Source organism: Taudactylus pleione, unplaced genomic scaffold, assembly GCF_031769625.1.
Source record: "Taudactylus pleione unplaced genomic scaffold, aTauple2 ptg000897l, whole genome shotgun sequence".
Taxonomy (NCBI): Eukaryota; Metazoa; Chordata; class Amphibia; order Anura; family Myobatrachidae; genus Taudactylus; species Taudactylus pleione.
Window position 1 is genome coordinate 518,870 of NW_028285298.1, and position 27,707 is coordinate 546,576.

The window sequence follows — 27,707 nt, forward strand, 5'->3', positions numbered from 1 at the left end:
CTTTTTATACCCCTTTTACACCAGAGCAAAAACAAGGGTTTTTGCTGGGTCCACCTGCGTCGCAGCTCTGTGTAAAAGGGTCCCTGAAAAATAACCCAGGTCAAGTGACCCAGCAATCCAACCCAGGTAGCTACCAGGGTTGGACCCAGGATGGAACCGGGTAATGGTGCAGTGTAAATGGTGCAACCCGGGTTATCTGACCTGGGTCATGCCTAAAATTAGCTGATTGGTGGTTGTGGAGCATTCACCTCCCACTTTTTATGACCTCACAAGTTTAGCAGGGCAGACCCGAGTTCAGTGTGAACAGGGCTGACCTGGGAGTAACCCAAATCGAAGGTGCAGTGTAAATCAGTCTGACCAGGGTTGGAACCATGTCAAAAAACCCAGGTCAGACCTGGATTTTTGGTGGAAAGGAGGTATAACTTACCTGCGCTGTCGGGATTTGAACCGGCGGCTAAAACAATGAAGGCACAGTGTGGAGTACTGGGCTGCAGCAGCAGAAGACCACCCCGAGATCCTCTCCTGTCAGCTAAGAATAGGAAAGTGAGGCTGAAGTGGGCACAGGCTCACCAACACTGGGCTGTTGAAGACTGGAATAACGCCAGCTGGTCTGAGAGATCTCGATTTCTGGTGCGACGTGCAGCTGGTAGGGTCAGGATCAAGCACCTGTGGGATTTGCTGAAAAATGAGTCTGAGCCATGGAGGCCTGACCTCACAACTTACAGGACTCTAAAGCTGGGTGCACACTATACAATGTGTGTACCCAGCGACGGAACGCCAGCCGTACACACCACACGATCGGGTTTATGGCGACGCGATGTATCATTCCATGCTGCAAGCAAAGCGTCGTCCATTGCATCGTCCCCACTGCTGTGCAGAACATCGGATGGAACGATGCGATGAACGACCATCGCAAACTACGAATTGGGCGCACACGCCGTACGATCTGAACATTATATCGTAAGACGGTTTGTATAGCGTGTGCCCAGTTTTAGGGGGAGAAGTATTAAACCTTGGAGAGATAAAGTGGAGAGAGACAAAGTACCAACTAATCAGCTCCTGTCATTTTTCAAACACAGCCTGTAATATGACAATTAGAAGCTGATTAGTTTGTACTTTAAAGCTGGGCACGCACTGGAGCGATGTCGTTCCGATTTGGCCAAAACAGAACGACATATTTAGCATATCGCTCAGTGTGCATGCGCTATTCGGGCGCTCCCCGGGGTCGCATGCAATATTGTCGATGCCGCAATCGCAGCAGTGCAAGGTAATGTGTACTGGTAATCATGCGATGTCCGATTGACGTTCACTCAAATGTGTACCCGGCATAACTCTCTCCCCGGCTTGAAACATCTCCCCCCTTAAAGCATGTGCTGGCAGATACCACAGGACGGTTTCAGAGGTCTTGTGGAGTCCATGCCTCAACGGAATGACAGATCTGTTTTCGCCTCACGAGGGGCACCTACACAATGTTAGGTGGTCTTAATTTTATGGCTGATGGGTGTATATGGACCACAATAACCTATATTGCTTGACACAGGAGATATCTTTGACAAGTGCAGGTGTTGCCTATAGCAACTAATCAGATTATAGGCTAGCTATCATTTATCTAGTGCAGTCTATAAAAGTTAGCTGTAATCCGTCAGGTTGCTATGGGCAACACCCTACTTACCCTCTTGAAAAGATTTGATAAATATCCCTTCTGGTGACACAAGTAGGGCACTCTGGACCTCATTCAGGGGCAGTCGCACGGAGCAATTGGACGTAGCGAGCGATGTTTTTTTCAACTGCGCATGCGTGTACCTGGCAGTGCGCGTGCGCAAGCCTGTCTTCCCGACCGCAATCCTCTTGCTCGCTAGTCACTACGAGGTCGTAGCTGCGATTGACATTTTGTGCCGTTTGTGGGTGGTTACAGGGGAAGGTGCTTGTGAACGGGGGTGTGGTGGTGCGCACACAGGCATGGTTGACCTTAAAAAGGGCGTTTTAAGGGCGTGTATATATTACTGAGCGAGTCATCACACACGTCATCTCGTTGCAATAATGACGCTACTGGTCGCAGAGCTAAGGGTAGCCCAGGGTCTACCTTAAGCATTGCGAGTGCTGGCGATGGTTACTGCCTCAACCGATGTTTGTAGGCAATTAACAATGTAACAGGTGTTAATCGTGCTGAGGTAGTTTGCCGCCTGCGACCGACTCTGAATTAGGCCGTAGAGATAGGAGGTGTGCTTTCATTGTTGTGGGTCTTTCCACGCTTACGATGTGCTTTGCGACTGAGCGCTCGTTTTGCATATTCTCGGTCACTTTGGGTGCGACCGATCGCTCCCGAGCGTCCGCCTCTGAATGAGGGCCTCGGTGCCTCATGTCTCAGATTAATATCAGTAGCCACTAGCAAAGTTTGTTCAGCCCATAAAACTGTACATACAGTAGTTGGGAAACAGAATGTAGGCAGTCATTAGTAATGTAACATGTTACATATATCCGTCATCCGATGATGGTACATATATAGTTTCCACACTGACAATTATCCATGATTGCTGCCGCCCCCTTCCCCTGCTACCCTGCCCATGTTGGTAGTGGGAGGACGGTAGGCACATCCTCTGCCCATACATGGCAGAGCTTCCTGGGTCCCTGCTCTGCCCCCCTCCCTCCTGCAGCAATCAATGGGAGAGCAGCACTCAGCAGCACAGTCTGCGCTCTGCAGAGCAGTCCTAACCTGAGCCACCTGCTCTGCCATAGCGGCTGCCACTCGCCGGGCTGGTCGGATGTGGCCCCTAACCCCCTCCCTGACCACCGAGGATGGGCACAGCTGTCTCCAAGAAGAAGGCGCTGAGGAATGACACCATCTCGCATGTAGCCGCCAAAGTTCGGTGAGTACAGGGTGGCACAGACCGGCTGGCATGGGGGAAGGCTGGGCAGCAGCGTGCATGTAGGGCTTTATCCTTGTACTACCAGGGGGGCATTAGATTGCAAGCTCTATGGTACAGTCTTTTATAATGGAATGTATTGCAATGGCTACTGAATATAGTGTATTGTGCAGAAGGCAACATGATATACTGTACTGCATTGTACCCTCACCCATGCACTAGTGTATGCCTATGCCACCCTATCCCTGTATCACTTACAGAACAACCTGACTGGTCCATTAGGCCCCAGAGATATTACATAGTTGAGTAGCCGAGTGTGTATAAATATTTGTATATATATATATATATATATATATATATATATATATACACACACACACACATATACACACGCATACATACATACACACACACACACATGTGCACATGCATCCTATATAGATAAACATACTGTACACACATACACGCGTGTGCATCCATATATACAAACACATTACACTTACACTATGTTAGGGATTGGCAATGTTCAGTGCTTTTTTATGTAGAGACCACCAAACCCATGCCCTCCCCCCCCCCCCCCATTACATCTGAAGAAGAACACCTGCCCATCTTTATGCCCCAGGCTGCAAATGTCCCCATAATATTAACCCTCTGCATGTCAGCTGTGCATTGAATCCTCAAATGCTCCCAGCTCCCTGTTAGTGGTATGGAAGTTGCGCGCCATAGTACAATAGGGAAGATTAGCTGCCTCCTTCCTTCTGGCTTCTCTTATCAGAGGGCAGAGGGGAAGATGGAGTTAATTATAGTATGACCTCATGGTATATTACACCAGGGACCAGAGACTATTGTGACATTAATAAACACAATGCACACAAGCGTATTACACACCATACTTCCAGAGGTGCACGCTGCTACTAGCAGTAAACCCTTGTACAGCCGATAAGGCTGAAAGCTATACTTGAATATTTATCCCTCCACCCCTGACAGGTCATATCATTGTTTTACCACGTTTCACACTTCTATAACATCGTATGTAAGATTATTTCCTGTCTCTCTGCTTTACATCTTGTGCAATGATACAATAATCCCAAGGTCATGCTATAGGGCTGTAGTATTAGGAAGTTTTCCAATGATGACCCTTCAGTCGTCCTCATGTTTGCAGGCTGGGACTCACCATACTTACTGGTAACCAGTCATTCTATATTAGTAACTCATCCCATCTAAATAGCTGGGGTACCAAACTAGCACTGGTGTAATAATTGGTGGGGGTTTGTGTGGGTGTAATCAGCCATGTGGGCTGCAGATGTATATATGTAAATGTTGTGTGAAAATGACAGGTCAACAGTGAAGATCTCTATGTAAAATCATAGTTATATTGTACTGATGTATATAATAATAATGGCACCAGGCTGGGGCTTTAGTTGGTGCAATATCAAGGTAAAGACACTGAATGGTCTTGTACAAGCAATGATGGAGTCATTTCAGATTTTTGTTGAATGTTTTTTGGAAATTGTAAGAAATCCAGTGTTTTATGGGCTCTTTCTGTTGCATAGACATTAAAAAAATAAATAAAATAAAATCACTGAAATACCAAAGGTCACCTGGGGATTTTTTTACCTCACATATTGATTTAATCCTCCCGCGCTTTGCACATTAGCAATCAGTAAATCTTACTGACTGTCAGTAAAAATTAAATGCCGCTTTTATCGTCGGTAATAATGGGACATTAGCGCATACACGAGTCCAACACAATGATATCCAGACTTTGCTGGCTTGCAAACTCTCCCCATCCTCTCTTTTTTTCTAGAGGCGGTTACTGACATAATAGCAGTGTCAGTAAAAAAAAACGAAAGACAAATATCCGTCAGTAACCGAATTATAAAACGGCTATGAAAAATATGTATGCACAGATCAACTAATGGAAGGTCACAGTGTGTGCTGTACAGCAGCATAGATAATATATTCCATTGATTGGTATATTACAGTAGCGTATAGCTGGGTTATTGGACTCAATGTGCAATGCTAAATCAAATCATTGTACAGTAGTCTAGTTCAATACTATTTCCTTCTCAGAGATAAGTAATTATGTAGAGTGCACAAGTGTAAGGGTTCGTATTATTATTCTATGGTTTGTAATGGATGAAATTTTTATTTAAAAGGGAATTTAAAGGCAGAAACAGGGGAGCATGACCGATGCAATTCCACAAAAGGGGCGATCCTTTAGACAACCCATATGTTGACTTTAGCAATTAACACCCGTAGATTGCGGTCCTATAAATCCTGTACAAACTAACCACTTCGTTACTTGTTAATGTATGTACCACACGGTGTATTGCTGTAATAGATGGATATATATCAGTGAAATTGGAGTCTGGTAATATGACCTTGATAGTTCATTATATTGAATCCCACTGACACAAAGGCCATACGTGGGGTTTTCAGCATTGTCTAACGTGTAAGCAGATATCATGAAGACAGGGTGCATCTATCCAACCTGCAGGGGTGACATGATTAACAGTCATTAGTGACAGAGGACATCTATCAGCAGATTGGGGTGAGAGTGAGGTGATCCGGGTTGGTCTTATTTCTTGAATATGGTGCCAGGTCATAGGCGTGTGCGGGTGCTGGCACTACCCTGTCCCCCCTCCCTCCGGGATATACACTTCTCACCTGGACTCACCTGGCATCCAGGTGAGTAGTCTATTGGTGCATACACACGTTCAGATTTAGCAGTACGATATAAACTATAACGATATCGTTTATTGTTAGATCGTTTATATCGTCCATTTTTTAGCCCATTCCAACCCCCAAACGATGGACGATGCACGGGCACAGATAACGACCATCGCCGTGCATGCAGTCCAACCTGGTCAATATCGACCAGGTTACTATAGGGACCCGCGATCGTCGATCGCAGGTTGTTTAGGGATTGGTGCTGTGCTGGATGTTCGCTAACGATCATCCAGCACATGCAGGACGATCAGACAACGATATCTTTATCGTTGTCTGATCTGACCGTGTGTATGCACCATAAGTCCCGTTGGGAGGTGTGGCACCCCCCTTTGCTGGCACCTGCGCACGCGTATGTGCCCTGTACAGCGGATATGGGGCCTGATTTAGTACAGATCACAACTGCGATCGCAATAGCGATCACACACGCAGTCTCACTGCGAAGATATGCTAATGTCTGCGATTGCAATGCCATATGGAGCTTAACGTAGGGACGCCCACCTTACCTCATACACATCCGTAATACAGACTGCGAAACCATCGGTAACATCGAGTACCATCGCAGCCTCACGCACGCTTGCACAAGGTCTGACCTTACACAGGAATTGCTAACCTCATCGCACGCTGTGAGTACTCAAGCGGCGTAGGGCATTCAAACGCACTGGCACGCCTGCGTTTCGCCGACCACACCCCTGTCACCTCCCACGAATGGTACTTCCTGTCAGTCACACTGCGATGGGTCTGTGTAGTCACTCCGATTGCGGTGGAGTTTTCGCGCACTGCGATGCATGCTCAGGACGCAACAATCGTCCGATGGCGCGCCTAATCGCAGTTGTGATCGCTGCTGTATCAGGCCTATGGTGCCCTGTGCAGTGGATATGGCGTCCTGTAGGGTGAATACAGAGATCTCAGGATACAGGAATATTTGTGCATCAGATACAAGCGTCCTGCGTGTTAGATGCCAGCTGTGGAGAGTATCATTGATCTACAAGGAAGTGATAGGTTCAATTTCCCAGCCAGGTGCTGGAAAACGTCCATTTGCCAATGGCTGTGCTGTTGGTGAATACAGGTGATGTAACTTACCGCCAGTGCAAAAATGACTATGAATGTTTTTGCATTATATAATATAATTCATGCAAATCTGGTGCTGTAACCCCATAAGGTATTACATAGAAAGGGGAAACAATTAATTCAATGTCGTCCATCAAATTTTATATCCACGCTTGTGATTTGCTGAGCACACTGCACGGAGCTGTATAGTGGAAAGAATTGTGGATTTGTTTTATCACCTATCCTATATAGCAGACGGCAACAGGCTTCTTCCCCGTCCCTGGGGTCACACGTATGTGTCGGCTGTCTGCGTGACGACATCTCCTGGGCACACGGAGCCATGCAGCCTCACCTGGGGAGTACGTGACTCAGCCATGAGCTCGGAGATTGGTGGCACGTGGTCCGGTGGAAGGATTACAGAGATCCGCCAATTCCACTGGGAAGAGCGTAGGAGGGATTTAACCACTTGGATGCTTGGCGTATGCACAGAGCATTGATTAGCCATTCGCGTGTACCTGCGGCATTGAGGGGAATTAGCACCCTCCTAAAAGCACAGTAAGGAAAATCTTGCTCTCCGCTATGGGAGATATTCATTACCGATCGCAACTGAGTTTAAGCACGCAATCGGCTTATTGTTGCCTTCTGCGCATGCATTGTAGTGCGTGCGCGCTAACCGGCTACTGCGATCGCAGTGACTACGCAGACCCATGGCAGAAAGTGACAGGAAGTGCCGTTTGTGGGAGGCGACGGGGAGGATTGGCGAAACGCAGGCTTGCCAGAGCGTTTGAGCGCCGTTGCGTGGACGTGCATAAATTATTTACCGCGATGCCTTACGCAGCCTGAGTACTCATAGCGTGCGCTGAGGTTAGCAATTCCTGAGTAAGGTCAGAGCTTGTGCAAGTGTGAGTGAGGCTGCGATGGTACTCCATTGTACCGATGGTTTTGCAGTCTTGCTAAAGATTATGGATGAGAGTAAGGTAAAGTGGGCGTCCTTATGTTATGTTGCAACGGCATAGTGATCGCAATGGATTAGCATACTATCGCAATGAGACTGCGCGCGTAATCGCTATTCCAATAGCAGTTGCGATCAGTAGAGAATTGGGCCCTATATTTGACCTTGGGGAGGAGGAGGGAACAGGGCACTTAGAGGTTAATTTCTTTGGGAGTTTTTGAATTAGTAGGGAGCGGGGGATGCCTCTCACGTGCTCTGCTCAAATACATACATCGATTTGTAGTGTCAGTCCTATCAATGGGATTCCTGCAATCCTGAGGTAAAACCACAGCTGGATCTGAACACTACAGATAAAGATTTATCAAACGATTCTGCTGAACCACGCGGTTTTGGACGCAAGTCGGCTGCGATTGTTCCCACACTCGGTGCGCGGAGCTACATGCATATTTTTCGGCCGTAGGCAGGAGAGATGTTCGCATTTCTGAGGCCTCATTAACCGCTTCCATGCGCTTGATTTGCTATCCGCCATCATAATCAGTACGCAATTACAGCAACCCTGTACTAGGCGCAAAAAAGGGACTGAAAACTGGAAACTCTGCTCAACCCACAATTCCATCGATGCGCTGTCACTGAACTTAGGCAACGGGGGTACGCCCTGTTACTGCGCAGTTACCCCCCCTCCCTTAGTCGTAAACAGAGACGCGAGCGAACTGCGTATAACACTGCTTCGCCCATAGTCGTGTACATTTGGTACCAGGCTGCGCACAGAGCAAAGACACGCAAGGTACCCGTCGCGAGCGGCTTCGCGTTCATGTCCCCATCAGTGCCTGAGGGCGGAATTCAATTGTTTTCACGGTCCGCATCTCCCGTCTAAAGTGACAGGAGATCGCGGGCCGCTCTGCAATTATTCCAGATTTTTGTGCTGATCGCGCCCAAAGTGGTCGGGTTTAGCCGCATAAAGCAGCTAAACCCGACCAAAGTGCTGGGCGCGATCGCGAAAAGTGATGTTTGGGCGCCCAAACATGTCACTTTTCGCACATTTCAGCTCTCATCCCCCAGGGGCTGCGAGCTGAAATGTAGCGCTGGCAGCTGATCGTGCCCGACAGGAGCAAGAATTGAATAGTTCGGTCGGGCGCGATGGGGGCAGGAATCAATTGAATTCCGCCCTTAGTGTTAACTATCAGACAGGAAATGTAATATTCAACATTTATATTATTATAGCACACAGCAACGTGCCATCTTGCTAGGTTAGTGTACTAGAATACCTGCTGAATCTGGGCCTAATTCAGACCCGCTCGCAAGCGGGTAGATGGTGGCCCAGTGCGCATGCGCACGACGGAGCCAGATCCGTAGTGCGCATGCGCGAGACCCGGATAGCGACGGGCAAACAGTCGCTCTGGGTCTCGTACCAAAGGGGGCGTGCTGCCGATGTTGAGTGACAGCACGCCCCCTTTGGTGGGCGGGCCGGGGGTGTGGCTGCCCAGACGGAGGCGTTCCCATGGGAACGCCTACCGTCTGGGGCCGGCCCCACTGACATCACAAGTGATGTCAGTGGGAGTGCTTTCGGCTCTGGTAGAGCCGAAAGCACTCCAGGGCTTGCGGCAACGAGACCCTACCACAAGGGTCTCGTCGCAAGACCATCTTCCTGGCCGCTCGCTATAGCTGTGGGTGGTCACCCAAAGCTATGCGAGCGGCTAGGAGGCCGCTCTGAAAAAACAGAAGGCCGGCCCTGATTCAGAGCGAGCGCTCTGTCAGAGCGTCCGGCTCTGAATCAGGGCCTCTGTCTCTTTCCCCTCATTTGCATGTAATGACACTGGCATTAGGGTGGGGTCATAATCCAAGAGACCAGGTTATTTATTGCATGTCACTGATAAATTATCTCCATTTGTGGTCAGGAGGTGAAGGGGCACAAAAATATAAAGTTAAAAAGTAACTAATGCCCAGTATGATGAGAACTTTATGTAGAAAGGTTGACACCACAAGGTCGACTGTTTCTGCATGTCGACACTCAATAGGGTCAACAAGGTCATTAGGACCAATCATTCTGTAGAACTGTATTTAGGTCGACTGGGTTAACCAGTCGACACAGCGGAACGGTCGACATTTAACTTGTTGGCACTAAAATGTCGACATGATGTTTGTTATTTTAGCCTACACCTAACTAACCGTAGCCCTAAGCCTAACCCTAACTATTATGAATAAACATGTATTAACCATTTAACCTTATCAACCTAAATACATGTCTACAGAATGATGGTCGACCTAATGACCATGTTGAACTTTTGATTGTCGACATTCAGAATGCGTTGACTTTCTGGTTGACGACTTTCTGGCGTCAACCTTTTTTTTTTTTTTTATTGCCGATCCAATCGATTGGTATTCATGGTTACATAAGAACATATTTCCTGCTACATCCAATGTCGAACTTAAAAAGACAATACTAGCATCTGCTTATTCAATACAGCACATGGCAGTGTCCCCTTAAATATAATAAATTGTAATGTACCTGATATATGTCTGCAAGGGGTGTGATGGCAGCGACGCTTACAATAAAATAATACTTTCTACATCTAGATAAACAGGCTTTTTTTTTTCTAGAAGGGGTTAAATGGACATCATTCAGTTAAAAAAAAAAAAAAAAGAAAAAAAGTGTATAGCGCCACCTAGTGCTTTCAGAAAGTATGCGTGGGAAGTAGATTTGTGCTGTGTGGCAGTATTTTTTTTACATGTGGGTAGAAGGTTGATCCTACCCCTCCAGGTGGAGGGAGTAGGAATGTTACGGTCCTTTAGGTGTATTAAATAGCTAAATCCTAAGGTGACATTGGTAGTAAAAAAAATAAACACATCCTGGTTTACGCCCTGTCCCCTTTACTATAAATGCATATTGGAAAGAAATAATCCAACAAACAAAAATGAGATCTGCCAAAACACCTAAACTCTTGTGCTAGGCTTCCAGAGGATAAACGCAATGGCGCGCAATGGTCCCGCAAACCAAACTATAAAGATTGACTACACCAGAGTTTCGTACTGTGGGTACGTTATTTAATAAATGTCATTTAGGGCCCTATGTACTAAGCCTTGGAGAGAGATAAAAGTGGACGGAGATAAAGTACCAACCATTCAGCACCTGTCATTTTTCAAACACAGCCTGTAAAGTGACCGCTAGGAGTTGATTGGCTGGTACTTTATTTCTACCCACTTTATCTCTCTCCAAGGCTTAGTTCATAGACCCCTAAATGCTTTACAGCAGCCATGGGTTAGCAGACCCTGGGCCGCATGCGGCCCTCCAAACCCAGAGCACCTCCCTGCTGTGCGGACATGGTAGTTGGTTATAGCGTGTAACACTTGTGCAAAATGTCTGCCGATGTGTCATTACGCATCTGTGTCTCTTTCTTTGGTTCAATATATCAATATTACGAAGATGAGAGGGTCGACCACTGTGGCCCCTTGAAATGTATCAGTCAATCCGACAGCGGTTTTCGAGCAGTGGCCGCAGAAAAATCTATAGACATTGATTGCTTCATGCCATTTCCACACGGCAAAACCTGTTTTGCAGAAGCCATTGCGTTTCCTGGTACCTTAGGGCTTAGGCGACAAAGAGATTAGATTGCAAGCTCTAGGGGACAGGGGCTGAAGCATCGTCTGTGCAAGCGTATTATTAGGAGAATAATGAAGGCTTGGTGAAGAGGAGGTATAGAATATAGAAGAGCTCCATCCTCTGATTGCACAGCCCTGTGTGGGGGTCCGTGGAAGTGACATATCACAGGGGGCAGACCCTAAAGGCTGTAGCTGTAAGTGGAGGCTGTTCTGCAAGGATTATTTTTATAGATACGGCGTGGGATGAAAACAGGATGATTACGGGTGTTAAGGAACAGCGAGGAGAGACAAGCCAAGTAGCCAATTTATGAGACAACCAGCAGAATGGAGATTGCTGAATAAATCCAAACAGTGTGTTTGGCTCAAGTACGAGTAATCAGCGCCCAACACGGTCATTATTCTGACAATTACAACAATCAGCGTGTAACAGAGGTGTGACTGCAAAATGATACCTCGCAGGGGATACCCATGAGGGAGCGCAGTTGCCAACTTTCCTGGGATCATACAACATTTATTTTTTTAATTGTCGACATTTTGACGGTCAAACTTATGGCCCTGTCGGCTTTTTTTTTGGTTGTCGTCATGTTTGCCCACGTCGACAGTTGGGTGTCGACCTTTCAATGGTCTAAGCTTTGTCTGTATAACATTTTGACTACAGGCCCGGGAAAATACATACCTGTTTTAGTACTCAGGAACTGTAGTCTATACCCAGTACCCGTTTTATGGGGTAGTATATACAATAAATGTAATTTAAGGTAAAAGTCCACTCTTTAACATGTAGCTCCCACTGATAAAAGTTTGGCAAATGACATTGCGCTCCTTGATGGATAATTTTTCCCGCTTACCTGCAGCAGGGAGCTGCAACATGGTTTCTGAAAAGTAATGCGTTAAGATTAGTTGCTGCTACAGACTAGTTCTGCATGGAATGAGAAGGGAAGAGAAGACCTGTTATACTATTAAACCGTATTGATCCATGTTAGCGGAAATAGCATGCTCACAAGTACATTAATGAGAAGCAACTTTAAAGGGAGGCAATCGGGAAGCCGACTGCCTAAATACCGGCAGCCGGCTTCCCGACTGTCGTATCCCGGCAAGGGTGAAATGCCGGGCGTCTAGATGTAGACGCCGTCATTTCCCCGACGCCGGGAGACCGGCGCCCGGCATCACGATTGTAGTGCTGCCAGGCGCCGCGAGCGGACAGCCGCGGGGGGGGGAGGCTTAGGTTTAGGGCTCACGGGGGGGACTTGGGGGTAGGCACCCCCCCGGGAGAGTTAGGGTTAGGCTAGGTGGAGGGAGGGTTAGGGTTAGGCACCCCCGGGGGGGGACTTAGGGTTAGGCACCCCCCGGGGGACTTAGGTTTAGGCAGCGGGGAAGGGGGTGGTTAGGGTTAGGCACTTGGGGGGGAAGTTAGGGTTAGGCACCCCTAAGGAGGTGCGGCCGACGGTATTTCATACCAATTCCACTTTAAATTTAGGTATGCAGTTGTGTAGGGTTAGGTTTAGGGTTAGCGTTAGGCTTACATGAAAAAAGACAGTGTCGACATTAATGTCGGCAAAATATACATATTTTACAACCAGAATGGGACAGGAAAGCTAACGTACCTTACCATCAACTGCAGGATATTATTTCTGGAGGCATTTATGAAAACTTTTACCTCAGACAAAGCACAATGGAATATTCTGGCGCTATATAAGTAACTTAATAATAATAATAACAATAATAATAATAATACTAGTCATAGGAAAGGTGAGCAACCAGATTTCTACTTTTCATGTTCTAAACTGCCCTAGAACAAAGTTATAGGTATATTACTATTAATTGTTGTGGGCATCACCAGCTTCCTGTCCTCGCCACATAGCTGCCGTGATTGAGTCCATCTTTCTTTTTACATTACTAGAATGTTGCTCAGTCTGTTGCCTCCCTCTCATTTCCATAGCATACATACATATACACACTGTACATAAATTGTTGTGGGACACATATAAGGCATGATAAATAGTCAGTGGTATATTTACCATAGTAACCAATCAGATTCTAGCTATAATCTTCTAGACGGTACTAGATAAATGAAAAGTGGAATCTGATTGGTTGCTGTGGGCAATAATTCCACTTCTAAGAACCCGCACTTTAGTAATTTTACCCCTATGTTGTATTATGCCATTGAATAAAAAAAAAAGCACCAGACAGATGAAAGCGCAAAAAACAGTCCCCTTTAGAGTGTAAGCTCTCACGAGCAGAATCCTCTTCCCTCATAGGCTTCGCTTTACATTTACTTCTCCTCCTTACTCCCCATAAGGGCACCTAACACGTGACTGCCAACTCCCGGCTGCTTATTGTGAGTGCTTTAATCGCTATTGCAGCAATGTATATAAATTGTGTCCTTGTCCTGCACTGTAAGTTACTTGTTTCTTGTTCACTTATTATTTTATGTATTATGTAAGGCGCTGCGGTACACTTGTGGCGCCATATAAATAAAGGTTGTTAATAAATAAAATAATAATAACAATAATAAGTCTAACTAATAAAAAAAATTAAAAAAAATTCACGTGGGACGTAAAGTATTTAAAAAAATTTTTTTTTTTATATAATATATATATATATCACACGCGCACACACAGACATACCAATACGTCTTACAATTAATGTCCCCTTCTATTAAGTGCTATGATTATTGGGAAATTACATTACAGCGTGAAATGAATAATAAGGGGCACGCTGACTTTGCTAATAACGCCTTTGCTTTGTGACGTTTGGGAATTGTTCCAAATGCACGACTGATACATTATACATCAGCTGCTTTTTCCATTATTCAGGCAGCAGTTGCCAGGCCGGGGAATGGTGGGGGAAAGAAATGCTGGATCATATTATTTCATTTGCAAACAAAGTATTTTACGTAGGCAGCTGTTAGATGCGCGCACAGCGTTTGCTAAATAGCCACAGTACTAAATCTACATCAGAGATTACAGATTGTCTTCTGCTCGGCCAAGTGTGTGATTTCTGCATTATAGTGTACATTTTAAGGCGTTCTGTTTATCTATTTTGCTATTTTAGGACTAAAAAGAAATAAAAAACAACCAACAAAAATAAGCTCGTCAGTTCTAAGGGGGAAACACATTTTGCGGAGGGCTTGAACCTTGTTACAATAGAATAAAAAGCCACCAGTAATCCTGTTTGGCATCCAAGTGTTGCAGTATATGGAAACAGATTACTAATTAAACTTACTTTACTCACGTAGGCTGGAATCTCCGGCATATTTAGAAACCGCTGAAGACCCCTTACCCACTGGTGTCACAATACAAGCTTTTACTAGCTTTTGTGTCCCGTTTGCGGACAGGAGTGTTTGGGCTGTGGTGCACTTTTCCTGGCGCTGAACAGTACATTATGCATGAGTAAATGTATTGTAGGGGGGGGTCAAACAGGGTGTCCTACGTTATAGTGCATTACGCACATCATGTCAAATACGATCGTTTAAAACAGGGGTGGGGAACCTTTTTTCTGCCGAGGGCCATTTTGATATATATAACATCATTCGCGGGCCCGGTGCAGGCCACGCCCCCTCTGTGTGATGTCACACTGGGACGGGGCCACAATCGCCAGTGATTACAGCAATGCCTGGAGCATCCTGAGGATGCTCCGGGGAGCTGTAAGGGCAGCGGTGTGACCGTCTGAAGCGTCCTAAGGACGCTCCAGGTGGCTCTGCTGCACAGATTCTGGCCTAGAATGGCACCCTGCTATCCAGATGAGGCTAGCAGAAAAAAGCTCTGAGGGCCAGCCCAAATGATTCCGGAGGCCTTATATGGCCCCCGGGGCCTGAGGTTCCCCATCCCTGGTTTAAAACAATGACACTGTTCTTTATTAGATAGCTGCAAAAAATATTTATGATAAAGGGGTCTATTTATTAAGCAGTGTTAGGAGACAGAGTGAAAAGTGATAAGGTGCCAGCCAATCAGCTCCCAACTGTCATTTTTCAAACACAGCCTGTGAGATGGCAGTTAGGAGCTGATTGGCTGGCACCTTATCACTTTTCACTCTGTCTCCTAACACTGCTTAGTAACTAGACCCCAAAATTACAAATTGCTTCCATTTGTCGGGGGATGTACAATACATTTTAACAGGAAAGGATATATAGGTGTTTTAAGGATGCATGCAAGATTATTGGCTAAATCAGATCTACCATTGCCCCTAAAACATTCCCTTCTCTCCTCTGTTGTTGGAATACAGGGCAGCGAGGGCATTCGGAGAATATCTGACCCACCCGGACAGCCTGAACGGCTCAGGTAAGACCGTACTCTCAGAGATACCTAGTTATCATATGCCCAGCACTGCACAGTGAGATTCATTACTGTGGAGGCTCATGGGTATTATGGATATTATACAGTGTGTCATTAGAATATGGGGCAATCTGAGATATATATTAGGCACGGTAGCACCTTCTGTATAGGAGATCTAGCAGGTGTAGCTAAGGGATCAGACTATACCGTGCTATTTACAATGCTGTGGGTCCTAACACTGAAATTATAATGCAGAGTAGACCCTACATGGGATAGAACTGGCAATACTTCTTCTCTAAAGTAAACCTGGCATGTATACACAGGGGAGCCGATATTCAGCCACAAGGCACCGTCTGACTCTACAGGCTGCAATCTTCCCCAACTCGGTCCTCAAGAAGCACCAACAGTCCATGTTTCAAGGATATCCATGCTTAAGCACAGACTGACTGAGGTACTACTTAAATCACCTGTGCTCAAGCATGGATATACTTAAAACTTGCCCTGTAGTGGGTCTTGAGTACCAAATTTGAGAACTGTTCTAAACAATGATTCTGCCCGCTCTGCATAGGCGAAAGGGTTCTCTTTCACCACAGGAAAGTTTTCCTGAGTCTCTGTACAACTCGTTTCCCAGTTTTCTGCGTGCTACTAATGGGTCACCCAGCCCCCAAAATGAGCTACATGCAGAAAATAATAAAGCTGTTCAATCCATGTACCAAGTAGGTTTGCTTAGAAAAGAAGACATCAGCCAAGTCCTCCATCCCCAGGATATAAAGCACAATCCATTACTCGATCGTCTGCCCAGACGCTAATTGATTATCCTCATTGCAAATGGAACTAAAGACTTTTAAGAGGTAACCTTTTAAGAGTCTGAAGAGGATACATTTCTAGACCAGAAGGTCACATCTCCAACCAGAAACCAATCCAGTCGATTGGGGCAAGGCGAGTGGTGGGGGGGTTTACAGAAGACTGCGAAAGGAAAAAAAAAATATTCCGTTTCCGTAGCAACTAGTTTCTGCAATTATTTTTTTACCCCCTACCTACTGCACCGGCAGATTCAAGGTTGTACTCATGGACCCAGCGTAGAGTATAACATGATATACAATTGAGTAGTAGCTAATTTCTTTTCCAAAAATACAGCGTCTGGCGAACTCTTTGCCCGGGACGTGAGTGCTTGATTTGCCAGCAGGGAGCAGCTGTATAAATAAAAAAAATTACAAAAAAATAACATTTATTGAAACTAATTACATTGATCTGCTTATCTCATTACCCAACTACCCAGCAGGGTCCCATCCTGGCAATGCTCTCAGAACAGTGATTGAAACGAGTAATTAGGTCTCAGAAAAGTTAATTTGCTTCTGGCCTAAACTCAATCTGTACAGATCACAAAGGAACCAGTGTTCTCCCAGGGCGCAAAGTTGCATTTTGATGTCACACGGAGTGTTTTGTGGGCAGTGATGGCTTGGTGGGAGGCGTTCACGGGTAACACGCTCACTGCTCAGACGGGAAAATGTCAGGGTTTCCAAATGTACAGAACAGCCCGCAAAAGCTGTATAAAGCCTTAGAGAAGCCTGTTCTTTGTATTGAAATGGGCTTTTACATAATTATTTAATTTTTTAAATCCTTGTGCCCTCTTACATGGACGCCTTTCACGGACAAACATAAAAAGGATTATAAGATCAGTGTTACATTGGTGCATTGTTGCTGTGACCTTGAATGGGAACTTGTGCTGATGGAAATTTTGGACTTTTCAACCAATATTTAAAATTAAAATATTTCAAAGGGTATTACTGAGCCGATATACAAACATGAAATAATAACAGGGGGTATCCTAACTAAATAAGTCCACATACTCTTGTGGCCTCATTCAGACCCGTTCGCAAGCGGGTCGATGTTGAAGCCCTGCACAGCGGCCGCACTGCACGTGCGCAAGCCCTGGAGCGAGAGAGAAATTATCTCGTTCCGGGGCTCACTACAAAAGGGGCGGCTGTTGATGGTGATCGACAGCTCGCACCATTTTGTAGGCGGGGTGGGGGGGGTGGCTGGCCAAACAGGCGTACCCGAAGGAGCAGCTGCCGTTTGGGGGCGGCCCCATTGACATCACTCGTGATGTCAGTGGTGAGCTTCCGAATCTATTAGAGCCGAAAGCTCACTGGGGCTTGCGGCAGACGAGACCCTACCAAAAGGGTCTCGTCACAAGCCCCGATGGTCGCGATGGTCTTGACCACGGCGACCATCAACCTGGCCGCTCGCTAAAGCCTTGGGTGGTCACCCACAGCTTAGCGAGCGGCCAGGAGGCCGGCTCTTTACAGAGAAGCGGCCGCCCTCATTCAGAGCGAGCGCTCGCATTTTGAGAGTGGCTCTGAATAAGGTCCTCTGTGTCAAGTGGGAGGAGCTTCTCTAGCAGAGCAGACACAGGCCATTACGGAACGCAACTGTGAATGCAATAGCGATTACACACGCAGTTCCACTGCGCTAGTATGCTAATCCATTGCGATCGCTATGCCACCGCAGCAGTACATAAGGACGCCCACTTAACCGTACACACATCCGGAATGTTTAGCAAGACTGCGAAACCATCGGTACAATTGAGGATCCATCGCAACCTCACGCACACTTGCACAAGCTCTGACCTTACTAAGGAATTGCTAACTTCAACGCACGCTATCAGGTCTCAGGTTGCGTAAGGCATCGCAGTGGCTAACTTATGCACGTCCCTGAAACGATGTTGAAACGCACTGGTACGCCTGCATTAGGAACAGAGGGAATGATTCAGAGCCGCTCGTAAGCGGCCGCTCGTTCGCTCCGAGCGATGTTCGCATATCTGCGCATGCGTATGGGTCGTAATGCGCATGCGCCAACCAGTCAGTGCAGTCGGAAATCGAGCGCTCACAAAATAGCGAGTGCCTGCTAATTTGAGTGACAGGATGAGGAGTTTGTGGGTTTTAACAGGGGAAGGTGCTTGAAAACGGGGAGTGGTGATCCGAATGCAGGCGTGCCAAACGGTCAAAACGGGCGTTTTAAGGGTGTGCATAATTAACAAAGCAGCGTCATCGGCCACGTCACTTGGTTGTCTCTTAGCCTGAACTGTTCGCACGATTGCGGTAGGAAAATCCAACCACAAGCACTGCGAGCAGTTCAGACGCCTTTCGATGTACTCGATTAATCTAATAAATAGCGGAGATGACGTAGGATGCGAGCGGCCAGGGGGCGTCTTTACAAAATAGTGAGCGCATGTTTCGTTCGCTCACTCAGACATAGAGGCATCAACAGACCGCAAAGAGCGAGCGCTCAATTTAAATAGCCGGCCCCTTTTTCTGAACGAGCGAGCACAAATAGCGTCCGGCTCTGAAACAGGCCCAGAGCCCCATCCAATTATTTTGCTGATGTATAGGCCCCATAATCGTGCCTCAAATTATGGGGCCCATACTTCAGTAACGAATTGTGGCAGTTCCCCGTGCTAATGCCTATCTCGGATGATCAGCAAAATCCAACATGTTGGACAATCTCAATTCGCCGATTCCGACCCCCAAAAAATGATCGGCGAGTCAGGGATTTTCAACATGTATTTTGCCGACTATCAGAATCCACCAATCTGAATGCCCATCCACGGATAGGCATCGGGCAATTGCTGCATAGATGTATACCCCGCATAAGTCACAAGTTCCTCGCCAGTGAATAGGCTGCATGAATATGGCTGCTATAACCCTGAGTATTAGGATCTCATTGCCTTTCTGGTACGTAACATTTGGCTAATTTGTTCTTTATTTAGTAAAAAAAAAAAATCTGCTGTTTGACCAGAGATTTCCCAGACGTTTGCTCTGATTTCAGAGCCGTTCGCTCCCCAGCTGCCGAGCCACGTATGGAGCAGTGCAAGCTGTGAGCGTAGATTGTGCCTAAGCTGTTTTTAATTACCGGTGGTCAAGTTTTTAATTAGTGAAGCTCCAGCCGTAAAATGCCACTCCTGCTTATTCAGCTTTCCAGCGTCGCCCGCACGTGAGGGATTGGTATTGCATTGCCCAGGACAGCTGACCTTCTCACCGCGGAGACAAAGGAATCAGCCCAGGCAAGAATAGAACGTGTGGCTATTGGCAGCTATAAGTGGAGCACGGCACACAAGCAGCCCTGCTAGCTTTATACGTGTCCACGTCTTCAGTTTGCAATACAGGTTTTTGAAATCAAAAGTCACAATCCCCAGACATTATTTTCCGCCAGTGGACGGAATTTTCCTGGTCATTGCTGGAAGGATTGTCACCTGAAAATGTACAGTGTATACTGAGATTATTGGGGATCGGAAGGGAAAATTCTGATTTAATCCTGTGTTTTCCATTACAGATAGTACTTTGCTATCTGTAATGGAAATGTATGCATACAGGGGTCTGTATTTAACCTCCTTTTTCCTAAAGTAAACTTATCATCTGCCCATCAATCACTAGGAACCACCTTGTATGGCCCGCCTTAAGCCCTGCAAAGGGTTCTGGGTTTCCATACTTCTAATCTTCAAAAATACTACCAATAAGTTACCCAGCCCTCAAAAATAAGCTACCTGCAAAAGAAAAAAAAAGGCAATTCCTTCCAGATTCCTTACTGGTAATCAAAAAATTCCTCAGATATATTAGCATTTGGCGATTCCAGTAGTGTCGTATTTTCACTTTACCTAGGAAGATGTTCGCTTGGTTCTTCTACAGCAAATGCCAATATAATTTTATTTTGTGGGAGTTCATTCCTTGGTTTTACTGCTGGTACTGTAGAGAACCCCGCACTTACTGCTGGTACTGTAGAGAACCCCACACTTACTGCTGGTACTGTAGAGAACCCCCACACTTACTGCTGGTACTGTAGAGAACCCCCACACTTACTGCTGGTACTAAGAGAACGCTTTCCACAGCTGGATATTACATATATTTTCTTCCAGCCCAGAAGGGTGATGCAGTATAGCCTGCAAGGACCTCACACTGGCCAGGTCTCATTTCTAGTGTAAAATAAGTCCTAGCTGCATTCTTCTTGAGGTGGGATAAAGAAAACGTGACAGAAAAACTATTAAAATATTGATAAAGAGAAATTTCACAAGAGATTTGGGGCACATAGTCTACCCATGTGTGGAGATTTCAGCATTTACACCTAGGATAATGGGAATTTCCAGCACAACAATACAGACAATGAATTCGCTTTCCTTTTGCATTCCTTCCACAGACCATCTCCTTGTCCAGGAGGATTCCCCGGAAATGCTCCAGGCTTCTCAGAACAAACGGCGTCTCTCAGCCATCTCGGACAGCAAGCTGGAAAGAAGCTTCTCTGAGGAACGTGGGGAGAAGTTGCCTAGTGAAGGCCCGAAGCCTCACGTGTACACCATCTCTGGAGAGCGGCCCATGCTGTCTGACCACGAGAGTGACAGCATGGAGCTGGTGGTGATGAAGACTGGACCGGACGAGAAGCATCACCACCACCATCATCACCACCACCACCACCAGCCCCTGCAAAACTCAGGCAGCGCTCACAACATCACCAGGCCCTCTAAAAGCTGGTCGGGCAGCCGGCAGAACTCCAAGGAGTGTCCTAATTGTGCCAAACTCACCGTACCAGCGCAGCACTCGTTTGATCTAGAGCAGCATCAAGCCAACGAGTCTGGCTGGCGCAGGAAGAAGCTGGAACGCATGTACAGTGTCGACAAAGTTTCTGGTGAGTGTCTCTGGGTATTTGTGCCTGTGCGAGTACTGTAAATATAGGGGAGCTGATGAGAAATTAGATAATCCCTTTTAGTAATGTTTGATTTAGGTAGCTATGTTACTGTATTGTAGACTTGTGCCACTTGTTTACCTCATAAAAATCTGTAGTTGTCATCTTTAGCTCTTAAAAGGCCCTTTTCACATACACAGACACACACAGCAGGGGCAGCCATATTGTTCAGCAGAAGGCAACCTATCATTGTCCTTCAAAGTCACATGTCTGAGGCAGAGAATGGCGCCAATCAGTATTGTTTCCTTTGAATGGCATGAGGTAGTCGCATAGCTTAGCGGTAGTTGTCAGCTTGCGAATGACTTCACGTGCGAATCCGATCATTAATTTTCCAATCACTCTCCATTTTGGGCAGATGATGTCCCTATTCGGACTTGGTTCCCTAAGGAAAACCTTTTCACCTTTCAGACGGCGACCACAACTATGCAAGCGTAAGTACTGCCCCAATCTCCAGCTTCTTGACCTCCCGCATCACCACTAAATCTCACTGCCACCGGCTAACTGTTCACTGTCAGGTGACCTGGTAAAATGGTCTAAGTTTGTGTGGAGATAAAGGCCCAAAAGTTATATAGGGGTATTCAGTATGGAGCGAAAAGTCTTTTTTTTGCGATATTTTCGCAAAAAATCACGTAATTTTCGCTAGTTTTGGTTTTACACTGTATTCAATTTCAAAGACTTATTGCAGGTTCGAAAAGTCTTTGAAAAAAAACGGGGATAACTATTCACCACTTAATAGGTGGCGAAAAAAAGTGCAGAATTGGGGTTTAAGGGTGCAGGCTTAAAAAAAATAGCCTGCACCCCTGGGAATTACATTTTAAAAATAACTGTCAAAAAAGTTTTCAAAAAAAATAGGGACACCCCAAAAAATTAATTTAAAAATTGGGGTGAAAAAAAAAAAATGGGAAAAAAGTGTTTAAAAATAGGGAAATAGGTTCAGGGCTATTCTGCAAGTATGCGGCAGGTGTTTTCTAGAATAGATTATTAGCGGCAGGTGTATTCTAGAATAGGCTATTAACGGCAGGTGCATAGTTGCAGAATTTTTTAAAACTTACTTTAGGGACATAAAAATATGCTAGTACTCATTTTCATGTACCCCAAATTTGATGGGACCACTTAAAAAAACGAAAAAAATAACCTAAGTGCTCTTCTGCAAGACTTCTTCAATGTTGGGAAAAAACACCTGCTGCGGCTATTTAAATCCCCGACTTTCATTGGCAGGCTAAAACAGGGGTACCCATAGCGATCCCCCATGTTTTTACAACTTTAGGGGGGGTCCTACAATTTATTCAAGGAAAATGTCATTTTTTTACGCAGATCCCACTTCGCAGTTTCCCGTATTCGTAGCTTTTATATTGAATACTGGGATAAAGCGGGCGCGCGCCCGATACTTTATCCCAGGAAAATCTCCGATGTGGAGCGAAAAGTCCAGCACAGACTTTTCGCTCCCATATTGAATACCCCTCATAGTCTGTGATTTGGGGGGAGCTGGCGCGAAATTTGGCAATATAGACGCTAGATTCCAAGAGGCAATCAGTATTAAGACAAGACCAGGTTGGTTTTGCCTTAAAACACCTTCTACTTGAGATCTAGCGTGCAAAATGGTGCCGGTGCACGCAAATCGCTGGCTATTTGGGCCATATGGTAGAATCTCCTCTAAACAGTGGTAAAAGATGTAGTTTTTTGGATTCTATTTTTGTGATTTGTGCAAGAACAGAAGAACGCGTTGCAGGCAATGCCGGTGGCTTTGCACATAGAATTAAGCCATTTGCAGAAAGACCCATCGTTCAGGAACATAAAAATAGGCTTGACGTACTCAGGAAAGTTGCCCTTGGTCAGTGTCAGCTGGTGCGGGCATGTTAAGACGCACCTGTGTTCGGACCAGTGAGCTGCCTTAGCGATTTAAATCATGGAGTGATTTATAGCTTCTGACAGAATGAGACCAGCCCCCATAAACCTGCCCCTGTCAGCATCTCACAGTCAGGAGCGCGGCAGCCTCACACGGTGCCCTGACAGGGATTCGTGTCTGTTGCAGCAGCAATGTGCAGCTTATTCAAACAGGAAGCTCGCAGGATAGGCCGAGTATATCCTCCATTACGCAAGAAAACGCGTTCTGGGATAGAGCGCTGCCCCAGATTATTACAGAGAAAATTAAATAAAGGTTACTGTAACCTCAGGGGATATTTGAAGATAGAAAAACCAAATCAAATTGTCTACAAAGAATAATATTCAAAAGGAGACTATAATGACTCTAATAATAATAATACAAGTCTGTGGCAGATAAATGCCACGGTTTACACTATGTATGGGTGTATGCAGAATGTCGGGCACCCCTGGTATTCTAGATAGTCTGTGGGGAGCTCAGGGGTGCACAAACTTAACATTAGATGCAGTTGCATTAAGAACGCAGCTTTGTGTCGTCTCCCAGAACGAGGACACAAGCTAATGTAATAAAGTTATCTGAGGGTGTAAAATCCCATTGTGCAGGTACCGGTCTGGTGTCTCAGTTACCGGTACAGACACACCGGCAGCAGTGAGGAAGGGTCGGCGTTATATTCCGACACATTAATGCCATTTATATGTCACAATCTAATGTTCTCTGAACAAGGTCATTAATTTTCCCTTTTTTTTCTCCTCCCCATTCTATCCGTGTACAGTATCTCGTAAGTATTTATGTTTGGAATGAATGAATTTCAGCCTTTAATGTCTTGTATATTTATTTATTGCCTTGCCTCCAGTCTCTCTGCATGTACATTTGATTTCTCATGGAGCTGCATGCTGCTTTTATGTTGATCCATGTCCTGCGTTGATGCGCACAGCTGTTCCGTGCTATAAAACAGCGGCGCTGTAAGTCATCGGCAGCGAGGGGGAAGATTGCGCAATTCCTTAATGGTTTATAAACAGACAGGATCGTGATCAATTAAAAACTACAAACGGACAATCAAAATAATTTAGAGTTTATGCTTTAAGTAGAGAGTCTTGCAGCCAGTGTTAGAAATCCATGATATTGGTGTGCAGTCACTAAGGGTCACGGCAGAAGTCCTGATTTTGTGGCACCAGATGCCAACTTTTAGATGAACGCACCAGTTTTATGGTTAAGCGCTGGACGGTTCCATTTGAGGGCCTAGACCAATGGTCGGGGAACAGGGGTAAAATTACCCCACATGGGGTAAAAATTAAATTCCTGGGGGTAATGGATGGACAGCCGGGCATGATTCATATGCATGCCCGGCTGTGCCGCAGGGAGGCTCTAAGCCGGACGCCTGCTGAGATGTTATTACCAGCGGGCGCCCAACTCCTTCCCTGCAGCGCCGCATTAGCCGGAGTCTGGAGTTCTCTTCTGAACTCCAGCTTCCGGCTCTCTCCATGCGCACTATGGTAGAGACGTCATGACGTCTCTCCCATAGTTCCGAGGAGCAGCCGGGCGGACAGGACGGCGGCAGATGCAGGAGCGGGGATTAAGTTAAGTGGTTTTTTTTGTACAAGCGGCACTACAAGGGCATTATATTGGGGCACTACTACAGAGGCATTGTATGGGGGCACTACTACAGGGGCATTATATGGGGGCACTTCTATATGATTTCCTTCCTTTCAAAATCAATGGGGTAACGTCGGTGTATCTAAATATATTTTTGGGTAAAAGGTAAAAAAGTTCCCTTGCCTAGATGGAAGGGGGAGGGGGTTAGTATGCAGTAAGGGTGGGGTCATTGTATGAATGGACAATTTGGTTAGATTGGGGCTCATTTATAAGTGCAGCTAAATTTGCACTTAAGTGGATAATTGATAGGTCATCAAGCAGAATGCGCATTTTGCGGAAAAGTGAGCTTCTTGGGTCACTTTGAAAATTTTAATAGAATCATTTAAACAACAAAAGTGACATATGGGATCAATATTCCTCAATCTGATGCAGGTTGGTCTCTTTTAGTGAGTTTTACCCATTAATTTCCCATTTAGTGGGGAGGGGGGGGGGGGGGGGTTCCAAAGATTGGGAAGTGCGCGTATAATTTTAAATATTCTCGTGTGACACCTGGAGGCACAAATTATAAAAGCGCTTGTAAAGGACCCATAAGCCGCCCATACACGGTACGATATAGCAGCGATATCGTACCGATCTGTTGGATCGGCTGCTATATCGCGCCGTGTATGGGCGCCCTTACTGGCTGGTATTACCAGATAAAATTACCTCCTTCCATTTCACAGAATTAATCAGGTAAATTGATAGATTTTATCCTAGCTTTGCTGTCACATTATACCAACACGCAACTCATTTCCCAGCTCTCTAGTACATCAGCGAGTTACGATAGGAAGATTTTCAGGCGATGTTCCCGGGAAAATTGCTTAAAATCCCACTCGGACAATGGCTAAGGGCCTGATTCAGAGCCGGACGCTCTGACCAGAGCGCTCGCTCTGAATCAGGGCCCTCCTCCATTAAAATGGAGCGTCCTCCTGGACGCTCGTATAGCTGAGAGTCACCACCCACAGCATATACGAGCGTCCAAAAAGATGGTCGCAATGGTCTTGACCATCGCGACCATCGGACTTGCGACGGAGACCCTGCGGTAGGGTCTTCCAGCCACAAGCCCTGGAGTGATTTTGGCTCTATCAGAGCCAAAATCACTCCCACTGACATCACTAGTGATGTCAGTGGGGCCGGCTTCAGACGGTAGGCGTTCCCATGGGAACGTCTCCGTCTGGCAGGCACGCCCACCAAAGGGGGTGTGCTGTCAGTCACCATCGACAGCACGCCCCCTTTGATGCGAGACCCGGAGCGACAGCTTGGCTGTCGCAGTCCGGGTCTCGCGCATGCGCACGACGGAGCTCCCTCCGTCGTGCGCATGCGCAGTGGGGAACATCGACCCACTTGCGAGCGTACTGCCACTTGCGAGTGGGTCTGAATGACCCCCTAAATATTAATCATTCAACCACCTATTGTTTGCAGCACAGTGATAAGGGACGAGCCGCTGAGATAGACCAGCTGCAGATTCTGCTTTAACTTCTAATTTATTCAACAATTAGAAATTTTTAATTGTGACTACTGTGCAAGTCGGTCCCACTTTAATATAGATATTGCCCCGGACAATACAGACTAGAATGTCTCACCTCTTCTAAGCTGGACAGGGTTAAACAAGCCTTAATAAAGTCCAGCCTGCAAGAAACCGCAGGATTCAGTCACCACCCTCAACACGTTGCTGTATAACATGACGTGCTGGGTTCCTGCAACATGAATGCCCTTTGGTGTCTAACGGCACATCACGCCCTCTCCCCCATTTTCTAGATCAATTGCTATTTTTCAGCGCAAGCAGGATTGCTTCTGTAATACAGCACCCTCCTATATGCTTACCGGGCTTACTATGTTCTGCTATAACAAGGCCACAGAGCTTCTGAAGAAACAGGAGGAGTAATGTAACTGATGAATAAAGCCAATATCAAAGTAAATTTAAGTTGTTTTGGAAAGTTAACAACTGCTGCAATTTAAAATGAGAAGCAATTGCATAGGTTTGATGTTTTTAGCAATCTGCTACGACACCCTGCGTACTTGTTAATTATAAGGGCACCGCACTTGAAACAGAGGAGCTCTGTCCGCCTGTCATTCCAGGACTTTGGTTATCCGCCCTCATGGGCAAATGGGAGGGCACAAGGTTGAATCTTGCGCAGATTGCCCTCCATGTCATGTACGGCACCCCTATAATTAACAAGTACCATGTTCTGTTTAAAACGTTATGTCAAATTTTAATCAGGAACCATAGTCTTTTGGGCACTCTCTTGCTACAAATATGGATTACTTTTGTTCTTTTATTTTGTAATGTGCATGCACATGCACACGCTCACTGTAATTGCATGATTTTTTTTATTTGATTTGATTTTTTTTTTTTTTTTAATGCTTTTATAATGTGTTTTATGCTATGTTCATGCATTTTGATGCTTCAGTCAAGTCTGATCATTTATACAAAGTATCACAATGCTTTATCGACAGTCATGGTCAACAAAAGTGAACAGCAACTTTCAGATAACAAGTTATTGGCTGTCTTCACACCTTCCTGCAATATTACATCTATTTTGTTTGGGCAGATAGAGATAGATATATATATATTATATAGTGTCAGCTTCATCTCTGGATCTTTAGCCAGCATTATTCAGGTCTATTGGCCTTGTACACAGCACAGAGCTGTTTCCTGTATATAGAAAGATAAAAGCACTCTATTTAGTAAAAGTTGCAGGAAGGCGCATACAAGCCAATACAAAGTAATCTGAAGGTATAAACTCTTTAAAAATGGTGCGAGCATTATGAGAAAAAATTAAATATAGCCAACTGTGCAATATGTTTCCAATGAACTTATTGCAAAGTCCAATGATATAAAATTTCACACTGTGCCGGTATATTACCACGGCGTAGAGACACAAAGGGCCTCATTCAGAGATGTGGACGCTAATGCATTCGCAACTGCGATCCCCTACGGAGCTGCTGGGCAAAAATACGCTAATGCTGCAGCCGGATGGGAATGTACAGAGACG

The 27,707-nt window shown here is 45.8% G+C and overlaps 1 protein-coding gene across 2 annotated transcripts in view; it reads left to right on the forward strand.

Moving 5' to 3' along the window:
* The first annotated feature begins 2,796 nt into the window (after positions 1 to 2,796).
* Positions 2,797 to 27,707, forward strand: part of NSMF (NMDA receptor synaptonuclear signaling and neuronal migration factor) — a 52,290-nt gene continuing 27,379 nt past the window's right edge. For both annotated transcript variants that reach the window (XM_088459124.1, XM_088459125.1), the window contains exons 1-4: positions 2,797 to 2,867; positions 15,415 to 15,470; positions 20,655 to 21,140; positions 21,553 to 21,628. In XM_088459124.1, the coding sequence (XP_088315250.1) occupies positions 2,797 to 2,867; positions 15,415 to 15,470; positions 20,655 to 21,140; positions 21,553 to 21,628 (689 nt within the window). The remainder of the gene's footprint in view (positions 2,868 to 15,414; positions 15,471 to 20,654; positions 21,141 to 21,552; positions 21,629 to 27,707) is intronic.